At 43.5% G+C, this 11,351-nt stretch overlaps 1 protein-coding gene across 4 annotated transcripts in view; it reads right to left on the bottom strand.

The window, feature by feature from the left end:
* Positions 1-6,589, bottom strand: part of TMC5 (transmembrane channel like 5) — a 30,542-nt gene extending 23,953 nt beyond the window's left edge. Inside the window, exons 1-5 of one of the 4 annotated variants that reach the window (XM_019541774.1) lie at positions 6,441-6,586; positions 5,714-5,919; positions 3,502-3,606; positions 1,613-1,720; positions 467-566 (exon numbers count right to left, since the gene is read on the bottom strand). In XM_019541774.1, coding sequence (XP_019397319.1) covers positions 467-566; positions 1,613-1,720; positions 3,502-3,606; positions 5,714-5,919; positions 6,441-6,514 — 593 coding nt within the window. In that variant the 5' untranslated portion in view covers positions 6,515-6,586. Of the gene's footprint in view, positions 1-466; positions 567-1,612; positions 1,721-3,501; positions 3,607-5,713; positions 5,920-6,440 lie in introns of those variants that run through there. The other 3 variants (XM_019541776.1, XM_019541775.1, XM_019541777.1) reach the window with 3 other exon arrangements.
* Positions 6,590-11,351: the final 4,762 nt, after the last annotated feature.

Here is an 11,351-nt window from a genome sequence, read left to right on the forward strand (position 1 = left end):
ACATTTATGATTATTAACTATACTAATATGCAGGGCAGCCTGCCACATACCCCCTGCCCTCATTTTGTTTTTCTGGCATGCCAGCACTCCGGCACCTTCCAAGGTAGACATCATGGCCAAAAAACATTGCCTACCCCTGTCCTACAGTCTACAAATTCTTTTGGAAATTTTTTTCTCCAGTCTTTTCAGAGGAAATTTCTCACAGGAATATAAAGTAGAATTTTGTTGTCATTTATCAAGTGCATTGCTCCCAGTTAATAATAGGCACTACCTGCCATATTTAATTAACACGTATTTGCCTTGTAAGATGCCACTTCAAAAAATGCATACTTTCCCAATTGTTTTGTACTGGAATTGACAGTGCCAATCCAAAAATTATCAAGACACCTGTTCTAGTGAGTTAGATGCCTGTAGCGGCACAAGTATTCATATAAACAATCGGCTGTAGAAAAAATTCTGCTTTTACCTGATCTCTCTTTTTTCTTTCATAGTCTTTGGCATCTTCTGGATTGCTTTAATTCTTTCACGGGTAGTCATGCTTGCAAGATTCCTGATGATCTTTTCTTCTGTATGAAAAAATGTACAAAAATATCCAGAACTTTGATATTATTTCTCATGCAGGGGTGATATGACACGTAATGCTTGTTGCTCCCAAGATGCAGGTAATATATAGAAGTTAAATAGTCACCTAATATTCTTAGTTACCTGGCATGAAATTTCTGCAACGTACAGCATGTACTATACATTAGGAGAATACAGTACTCATTGCTTTCAAAAATCCCAGTAGCAGTTTAGTGTTTATACAATGGGCTATAATATAAAATAAGACTAAAAAACCCTGATATCTTCATACAAGATTTTACATGCTATTTGTTCAAGTACTGTTTTGCTTTCTGCAATAAGCTTACACATAACTGAAAGATGCCTTTTAAAAAAAATAAGAGATTTTTTTGTAATTTTAGGTAAGTGACAGTATGTAAGCAGGGTTAATGTAAATTAAAATTACGGAAATTATATTATTTTACTGAAAGTGCCTTCTTATAAGGCAACATTTTTAATATGTTACTTTCAGGCACACGGTGCCTTTTCAAAATGGCTGAAAACTAGAACCTAGAATAGACACTTAACTGTATAAATCTAAACAGGTGAAATAGCATTAATTAAAATGATAAAAATCATGGTGACACTAGGAAAAATAGTGTATGCTAAGAATGCTAGATAACAAGTTGGCAAACACCAAGTTTACTTTAACCACAACTGTTCAGAGTAAACCTTGATGCGAAGTCCAAGCTTTCTCTCAGCTAATTAGCGTGGTAGAACTCAAAGTTGTCTAGGAATCTAACATGCTGGGCTGCTTATATTAAAAAACAAAACAAAACAAAAAACACACAGGTTTTTTCCCCCCCGTTAAGAGCAAGCCAAATAGTTCAATATGAAATTCTGACCACAAACACTCCGCTGTTTCACATCCAAGTATCTCAAGTGCAGACTGGAACAAGATGTTCCTAGTTCTGCGGTGGCCCTGTAACATCCATCAATATCTGTTACATTTTTCTTGTCCAAGGTGGCTAGTAGCCCCACCATTTCTCTAAGCAATATAGGAAGTGCCTACCTTGGTTTTCTTTATCTTCATAGTCCGCTGCTGCATTTGCGTCTGTTCCATCAAGGTTAGTGAAGACGGGGTCAGCTCGCTGCCTGTTCCGTCTCTGCACGACGCTAGCTGAACAGCACACGCTTTTTAACAAAAGCTGCAACTTAACTAATTGGCTTAGACGAACCTGTTCATTATATATTCAACACTTCACTTTCATAGAAAGCAGTTACTTAAAGAGCCTCTGCTGCATGTTTGATAAGTAAATGCAATTTTTCAGCAGTAGAAACATAAGACCAGATGGCATTATCCGGGTCTGGGTCCAGTCTCTTGCTGTCACTGGCAAGGTAAGACTGGGACACCTCTATTGGCTTTTTTGGGATTGTTTCTTGAACAACATACTATTCAGGGTATCAGGATCTTACCCTAGGAGAATGGATGCCTAACTCTTGTCAAAGAAGCCAGTTTATTGCCTTTCTTCCATCACATCATTTAAAATTATTTTCTTGATCACTGAATTCTTGTACCTTCTGCTACTGAATCTGAAGAGTGAGGAGAGTCCAAAAGTGCCTCTCTCTGGCCACAAGCCATCTGGGAAGATATAGGCAGCTCAGCACTGCATTCTCCTTCCAAGTTTGGCCTTTCTGACATAAAAAGGCCTACAGAGTTTGGCCTTTCTGACATTAGAGAGCCTATGGAGTTCGATGCGTCCATTAACGAATGCACCTCTTGCTGGTCTTCAGCAATGGCACTGTTCAGATTTGAATTGACTATGGTAATGGTATTGTTCTCACTCTGAGGCAATTTTCTTTGCATTGACTTAAAAGAATTACAGAAAAGAAAATGTCTGTGGCATCTAGCTGAGGCATTCCCTGGACTTTCAACATCTGGACACTTATTCTCTCGTTGTAAGTGTTGGATATTCTTTTCCCAAACATTAAAAGTCTTAAGAAGCATCTCTCCCATTCTCTACATGCTCTCACAGAGAATTTTGAATGAGTTACCCCCGTATATCAACAAAATTAGTATTTATTTAGTAAAATACAATATCTTCCAAGACAAATCTTAACCAGAAGACCATTTACAAAAGGTTAAAGTCTGCCAGAGATAGTGAAAACACTGAAGTCCCTCATCTTGGCTAATAGAGGTGCATTTTTTTTCCAACATGTGTATACAACAATTCTAGATGAGCATTCTTCATTAAAGGCAGAGAAATTCTGGAAGCATCAGGTACTAAACTGGTCACAATGAAAAAGAAATCAGGGGAACTCATGAACTGAAAAACAATTACATATATAGAAGACAGACACCAAATTGACACCGCTATGATTTTATGAATAATTGTTCTGCTATCTAGCCAAAAAGGGACCCTTAAAAAAAACTACATTGTCAAGTTCCAGAGGACATTTATTTTAGTAAAAATACAACATTAGTTTTTGTGGTCAGTCCTTCACACTCAAACACCATGGACCAAAATGTTGCTGCTATTACTCCACTGACATCAGTGGAAATACATCAGCGAAGAATTTGGCCCCATAATCCCATGAATCCATTCACATAATCGCACAAATGCATTATCTGAGATTACCTAGCCATAGGCAACTCAGCTTCAGTTAGGTGGCTCCGCTTTAAACAATATCTTTCCTTGCCTTTCTTCTTGTATCCACCACCCACAGAAAACTCTGTATTACCATATCACCATAGCAGAGAAATACTGCTGTTATTTGATGGCTTCTCCAATTATGTGGAGACTTTTAATCAGTCAACTGCCCAACTGAAAAAAGAAACTTTCACGTTAATTAGCATTAGATCACTTGGTTAGTTCAAGCCTAACAATATTTTTCTCGACTTACGGAATTTAAAGTTTCAATGTTTCCACTGGCATTTACTTCCTCTTACTTTAGCCTTACCTTCAGATGCATCAGAAGATCTGCGTGCAAAAGGGCCATCCACAGTACTGAGAGTAGAAGGTGGTGTATACGTAAACTCTGGCTCATATTGAAAGGAGTGATTGACTGTTGAAAGGGAAAAGCAGAAGTATATGGACTGGAAGTATTTTTAAATAATTCAGAGAAGATTAAATACATTTGTACATAAAATAGTATATCCTGGAATGATAAGGGAGTTCCAGTACCATAAATCCATTTAAATAATGATGCCACTGTATTATATTCTAATAGAAATATGCACTGAATGCTAAGGGAGATACATTTAGAGTACTGAAAGACCACCTAATTTGTCTATCCAAGTAGGTCAGTGGTGCTCAACCTTTTTTGGCCAGTGCACTGGATGGGCAGTGCTCAGGCCATCTGCAGGCCAGATCCAGCTGATGGTCCCGACCAGCATGGGGTAGTAGTGGCAGGTCCTATCCAGCTGCACGGAGCAGGGCAAGGGACCTCCTGCCTCTAACCTGGCCTGGGGGAGGGAAGGGAAGAGATGTGGCCCAACCCCATGGTGGGAAGGGAGCAAGGCCAATCCTCAACCCAGCCCCAGAGAGGCAGGGTGAGTGACTCAGCCTCCTCTAGCTACAGGGGTGAGGGGTGGGGTTGCGAACTGGCCCTAACCTGCTTGGTGCTTGGGAATTTGGCAATGGGGAAGGATGGCCATATTTACTGCCACCATTCCCCTGCTGCCAAATTTCCCAATCCATGGGAAGCCTCAGTGGCTGAATACTTATGGCTCTATGGGCTGCACTGGGCCCACGGGCTGGAGGCTGAGCACCCCAAACTAGATGGGTGGATCAACAGATGCTAGCAACCTCATATTTCAAAAGTCGACAGTAATTCTGGGCATCCAACTAAAGAAGTCTCAAAGGAGTCTGATAGTCCAAACCAACCAAGAAATCCTCCTGCAGAAAATCGGACCTCATTCAAGATGTCTCAGTTTGGGCCCTCAGAAATAATAGTGCTCAGAGCAACTGCCAGTTTAGCTACAGTTGAAATGCCTGTGGCTAAAATGTAGTCTGCTTTTAACAGCCCTCTGGTTTCCAAAGCACAGAGACACAGGTTGGAAATAAACCTTGCTAAAATCTTCCTTTTTAAAAACTAATTTTATTGCTCTTGAGGGAGGAAAAATAATAAACCTAACAAAGGTGTACTTTCAATTATCTCAGAGGGACACAGATCCTGCTATGGATACAGAAGTTGCAGTGAACATTGGCACATGAGGCCCAGGACCAGGGTCCTTGCCAATCAGGGGCCCCCAAGTGCCTGGGTGACCGAGTTCCCAAGAGAAACAGCAGGTTTTCCCTTGAAGGTGGGCCCTGGGCAGCATGCTAGCCTGCAGGGGCTGCTGGGAGTGAGACACAGGAGGCACAGCCACATGCATGCACATAGTCCAGAACACAGCCCGGACGCATGGAGAGCAGCTTGCTGCAGGTAAGTGTATGGGGGGGGAAGGGGAGTTGTGGGGGCAGATCGTGGTCCCCATGGTGAGAGAGGGAGTGGGGCAGGGGCTGCGGGTGCTGCCCAGCCAGGGTGGTGCATGGGATCTGGGTTAGGGCTGGGAGCAGGACAGAGCCACAGGCAGCTCGTCCAGGGCGCACAGGTGGGGAGGGGGGGATTGGCTCCCCACCTCTGTGTGCATGCCCCAGGAGATGCATGGGGGAGGCATATACCCCCCAGATTTGTGCACAGGGCAGATGTGGGATGCCCACTGTGGGGTCAGGGCTCTCTGCTCTGTTGCCTTTGCCCTGCACTGCCCACACACCCCCTGCCCTCACAGCAGCAGTGGGGACAGCGAGGTGCTGGCTGGTGAGGGGTCCCCAAGGCAAAGGCAGCAGAGTGGAGAGCCCCAATCCCTCAGTGGGCAGCCTGCAGCTGCCCTTGCCTGGCTTGACTCCACTCCAGCTGTGGCAGGGGAGGGGCTGGGGGGAGCAGAGAGGAGAGGTGGGCATGTGCCACCCCACCCCCAGCTGGCCAGGTCTACCCAGCCTCCCCCATGGGGCACAGGGACCAGCCCCACCCTTGACAGCAGCAGCACCAGGAAGGGAAGAGATCCCTCTCCCTGGGGCCCTGGGTTCCAGCAATGAATCTTAACCCGCCACTGGCAGTGAGCAGGCTTTTCATTCAGCCTCAGGCATTCTCTTCTGCACATAAGCTTTTAATGTGTGCAATTACGTACTGTGTGTATTTCCATATGGATTTGCATCTGGCCTGCTCCATCTTTTTGCACTTTGGCTGACCTCCAAGCCAAGCTGCATTGTGGCCATTGGTATATCCATGGAATAGTTCTGTCTTTGCCCTCGCCCATCGTGATCCGTATCGGAATCGTATGGCGAAGAATCATAAGAGTTTTGGTGAAACATTGAATTCATTTGAGAAGCTTTCCTATGTAAACAACAAAAAGGAAACTGCACCAGTAAGATAACAGATACATCCATCTTTACGTAGTGCACAAATCTATTTTAAAACAAACATTCAAAACATACAATACTTAGAACTGAATCAAAATTATTACAAACTCCAGTTGGTAACTGAACCTCAATCCCACCATCAGCAACAGGGCTACATTAAAACTGCACAACTGTTTGCAAAACCAGGGTCTCAAAACTACAGCAAATATACTGGTTACAGATATGTTGGACGCAGATCCAACCAAGATATCCCCAGTACGCACAACTATAAATCCTGGAGCATATAATAAATGTGTCTAAAATACATCTTCAAAAAACAAAATGCAAAATGCCAAGTATATGGGAGTATTTTTAGACAAACCCTAAGGCATTATAAAAATGAACACCATAAACTAAACTTTCAGCAGTGCCCCCCCAACTATGAATTATGTAAGCATTGAATTCTTTTCAATACCAAAAAACGTTATCAGTCAGAACATGATTAGTCAAACTTACCGTCTGTCACTCTCCAGTGTTTCTGAATTGTGATAGTCTGGGTTTTCAAAGGCTTCATTATAGTTGTAAGACATGATGAGTCTGAATCAGTGTTTACTTCTCTCTCCCTTTACTTCTTTAGTACTGTATTAGAGGTAAGGTTACATTTTTTAAGTTAGATCTACAATGAAGAACCACTTGATGATTTTCTGCTTAGTATGGAAGAACAAAACTAGATTTTGATATATTAAGCAGACAAAAAGATTACTTTAGTTTTGCTGAATTAATAATGAATAAACCAATAAAATCTATATAAAATGAAGAACAATGAAGTGTAGCACCACTAAGTGCTATTTATCCTTTGGACAATACATGGAACTACCTATGAAAAAATACAGGTCCTCATCCAGAAGATGGCCAACAGAGCACAGCACAGCACAAAAACTGTGTGTAAGATAACTTCACCCATCTTTGAAAATACAGAAATCACATTTGGGGGGGAGGGGGGGGTTGTTTTCCTGTTTATACTCAAAAAATTAAATTCTTTCTGTTCTCAAATGGAATGAAACATTCACAGCACTGCATGTACAAATCATGGGAAGAAGTACAATCTGCCTTCATGCTATAGGTTCCCTTTTTGTTATAAGTTATTTGTGTTGCAATAGCACCTCATAATGACTCAGGGATCCTCTGTGTTTGGAGCTGTATAAAAAGATGGTCCTTCATTTAGAGACTAATTCTGCTGACTTCAAATCAGAGCCCAAATCCTGCAACTAGTTTTTATGCATACATGCCATTGCTTCATGACAGAGGTGGGCAAGTAGGTCTAGTCATGCCTCTACTACTAGTATAGAAGGGATAGTTTTACTTTGAAATGACTTGCTGTAAAACCTTACAATTGGAATGGCACTGTAATTTCTACCTCAGCATAGCTGTGAGGTTACCCAGTGCAGGGCCCTCAGAGTGGTTGCAAGCCAAAGAATTCATTTTTGGATCAAGTTATATTCCCATCTCCTCTCTAAGAAGCATGTTGAGATAATGTCAGGACCTGGTTTTTAGATATAGGCAATTCCAGCCTGTAAACACTTATCTTTGGCTGAAATGCCACTTTAGCATGAATGCTCTGTTGAATTTATACTTTAAGCTTGATCAAGTTTCAAAAGACAATTTCAAGCATGATCTAGTGCTTCTGTAATCCTCTTACCAGACTTGGTCTATACAGTAAACATTGCTGCAAGTTATGCAAATTCTGAACGTAAGAACAAAGAAAAGCTTCTTGAAGTACAAGGAAATGCAACAAAAATATTCCAGTTAATACGCAAGGACAAAAAGGATGGGACATCTCAGAACTACTGATATCTGACATAGCAGGTCAAACTATTTGCTTGTTTTTTGTTATTGTTTATATAAGGCATGACTGGCTATTTCCTTATGGTTTCCATAGTTTGTTTGTTTTTTGTTTTTTAATGATGGATTTCCTTCTTGTTTAAGGTGCTCTCTCCAGTTCCACTTTGAAGCATCAGATCCAAATCCAAAAGTTTTTGTTGTTACTAACATTTTAATTAGATTGTAGCTCTGAAGTTAGACAAGAAAACTGGTGCTGTCAGGGTCAAACTGTTTTTTTGCCGATTCAGCAGTTCTTACGTGATCCAGCCCAATGGTATGAAGAGCAGCAGACTGTCTCTGAAGTGCCAGAGACAACAGTTAAACTTGGAGGAATGAACCTCTCGAAGGAACCCAGACTCCGGAGAAATCCTTGAACTCTAGTTTACAGAAGTTAATAATGAATCAAGGTTGAACAATGATCTACTGGCATCTCTGGGAGGTGTATGGTTTATGGAAGCTGGTATAAATCGGGTCCACAGAGACGGATGTTGCCCTTTGTTGACATGGTCCTTCTATTTTTATGCAAAATGTCAAACATATGCGAAGTTGACATATTACACAGACCCCTTCCCGGCAGCCCTGACTGTATATATCTTAATGAAGCTCCAGTGAATTCACGCGTGTTGGTGGTAAGCTGTATTTTCATTGCCATAGCCAAGACAAATGCCATGAGACAAACTAACACAAGTTTATACTAAGGCCACGATTCAGCAGTATTCCTCCCCAACTCCTCCTTAAAAAGTGTGTAGAACTATCATGTGCTTTGCTCACTTTGTTCACTCTGCTCACTTATTTAATAGTTTCTGGGCCCGTGTTGTGTCTCCAGGACAGTGCCTAGCACAACATTGCTGCATTCTGGACCGTAGGTACTACTGCAAGAAAATGCAATTGCTAAGGAGGTCTATATTGAGCAGATTCTTTTTGGCGTTGGGTGGTGGAACCGGAGCTTGGTCCATCCACTCCATGCATTGACCTGGTATACCAGTGCTTCCAGGACCGGTGCAAAACAGAAAAAAAAAGAAGAAAAAAAAAATTTCACAAAAGCATTTGAATATGTGGCTAGCTTTAAGCATCTGATTAAGTGCTACTGACTCTTCTAGCCTAGAGCACAAGCTTTAGAGTTCAGTTATGAATAGGAATGGATGCTTTGCAAAACTAGCCTGTCTGGGATTCCATACAGACTATGTATTCTTCCTCCCTTCCATGCTGCACGTACACACTCACACAACCCACAGTCCTCCCCTAAAGGGCTCCACATCTTCAACTTTGTATGGCTCCACTTACCCTTTGAAGCCATTTTCAATAGTCTTTGGGAAGCAAGTTTCTCCAATACCTGTTGTTTCCAATTTGCCCTTTCCCACTTAGATGCTCTGATGTTTGACTCAACAGGTTTGTGACTGCAGCTACCATATTTACTTGAATTCAAAATGACCCCTGCCAAATTAGATTCTGTATATGGAAAATGTATAAATTTGTCATAATTTTTCAGCTAGAGAACCCAAGTATCAGAGGGTTGTCTTAAATTTATTCCCCACACTGCTACAGCAGGTAAAGCAATGGCTAGGTGGGGTCAGATGTTGGGAGGAGGGGAGTAGGCAGCCCCCTCTGCCCCCACCACTTCTTCTCTCTGCAGCCTTCCTGTCCCCCCGATTTCCACCCCCACCCTGGCTCCCTACAGCTCCTGCTTCTTCCCACTAATTCCCCAGTCTCTGCCTGTTGCTTCACACTCCCTCCCCACCTTTACTGTCAAATGCTTTCTCCCTGGAGCTCAGCACATGGAAACAGCCCCTGCTGGGCCACACAGAAGCACTGGTGCTGCTGATCAGCTAGGCAGGGGATGGACTTCCACGTGCTCCATGCTCAGGAGGAAATGGAGCCTGAGCTAGAGTCCGAGCTGAGCTACACCTGACAGCAAAGGGTGGGGAAGGGGGCAGAGTGGGAAGTAGAAGTGCAAGTGGAGCAGGGGGTGTAGAGGTGACTCTGGCCCTAACCTGGGTTCAGGCCCAGAGTCAGAGTTGGAGCAGCTGCCTACCCCCTGTCTCTGCTTTGTACACGAATCTAAGACAAAAGGCTTCTCCCCCATGCTGACTGGAGGGGAAAATACCTGTCTTAGATATGAGTAAACATGTCACTTGCTCCTGTCAGTCTGAAAGCAGTCACTCAATTCTCTTCTGCCTGGAAAGCGCAAAAAAAATGCTGTGCTTATGGAAATGTCAACAAGAACAAGGTTTACACCAGGGGCAAACAATGATTTTGGGTGCAGGGCTGCTTACTGAGTTTTGGCAAGCCATCAAGGGCCACATGACAGGCAGCCCGGGGAGGATAAATATTAACTTTCTAAATTTTTGAGGGGTCCCGCAGGCCGGATAGAATGGCTTGGTGGGTCACATCCAGCCCATGGGCCGCATTTTGCCCACCCCTGGTTTACAACCTAGACTGCTACTTCCATTTTTCTAGTATTTCTATCTTCCACTCACACATACTTTCTAAGAATATAAGCCTGATGGTATGTCAGTATAGGACACACAACATTTGTGCAGTTTCTCTCATGCACTACTGTTTATTTCCTTATTGTTTGGAAGCTGCTTATTTATTCCACTTTTGTAATACTGAAGTTGGAAATATACAGAAATAATGCACTAAGAGATCCTCTCCACCATTCCTCAAGTAAGCACGTGAGTACATGTCAGTAAGGTTTGAGTTCAATGGGTTCTCTGGAAAGGAGTCTAAGCAATGATTCCCAACCTTTACTGTCCCATTGGCTGCAATACTAAGCAAGTAATGCACTGTAAACAACATCATACCTGTTCTTTCAGTTTTAATTTCCTATGGTGACAACCAACGTCAGAGGAACCTATAGGCAACATATTAGCTAAGGGGATAGGACCACTGTTTTAGCTCTATTATTTGCTACTCTATGTCTGTGTGTGGCATGCTACATGCTTTACAGGCAAAATTGGGAAATACAAGCTTCCTTCGATTTACATGGTACATTCATTCCTGGAGAATGGTGCATAAATCAAATCTGCATAAAGCAAACTGAACTGGCAACGTAACAAATAGGGATAGGTTCCCATGGCGGTGAGGGAGGGAGGGAATGAGACTGGGATTAGGGAAGAACTGGGGGGAGGGGGCCGCTCCCAGGGCCGCACAAGGCAGCAAAGCAGAGGGAACAGAGCAGCACTCACCCTAGCCCCAGCTACAGTGGCCCTGGGAGTGGCCGGCTTCAGCTGCCTGCAGCTGCTGGGCTGCACTATGCTCCGCTTGTCCCCCAGGGCCTGGGTCCTGCTTATCTGCACTTACTTCTGCTCCTGGGCGGCTCTGTGCCCTGATACAGCCAGCTGGTGTTGGCTGCTCCCAGGGCCACTCCAGCATGGGCTGGGGTGAGTGCAGACAATAGGAGCCCGGTGTGGCACGGGGTGTGGCACTCACCCAGCCCTAGCTGCAGCAGCCCTGGGAGTGGCTGACACTAGTTGCTACACTGTGCCCTACTGGTCCCCATTCACCCCTTCCTGTGCTGGAGCAGCCCCCGGAGCAGCCAACATC

This window comes from Crocodylus porosus, unplaced genomic scaffold, assembly GCF_001723895.1.
Source record: "Crocodylus porosus isolate Cpor-Errol unplaced genomic scaffold, CroPor_comp1, whole genome shotgun sequence".
Classification (NCBI taxonomy): Eukaryota; Metazoa; Chordata; order Crocodylia; family Crocodylidae; genus Crocodylus; species Crocodylus porosus.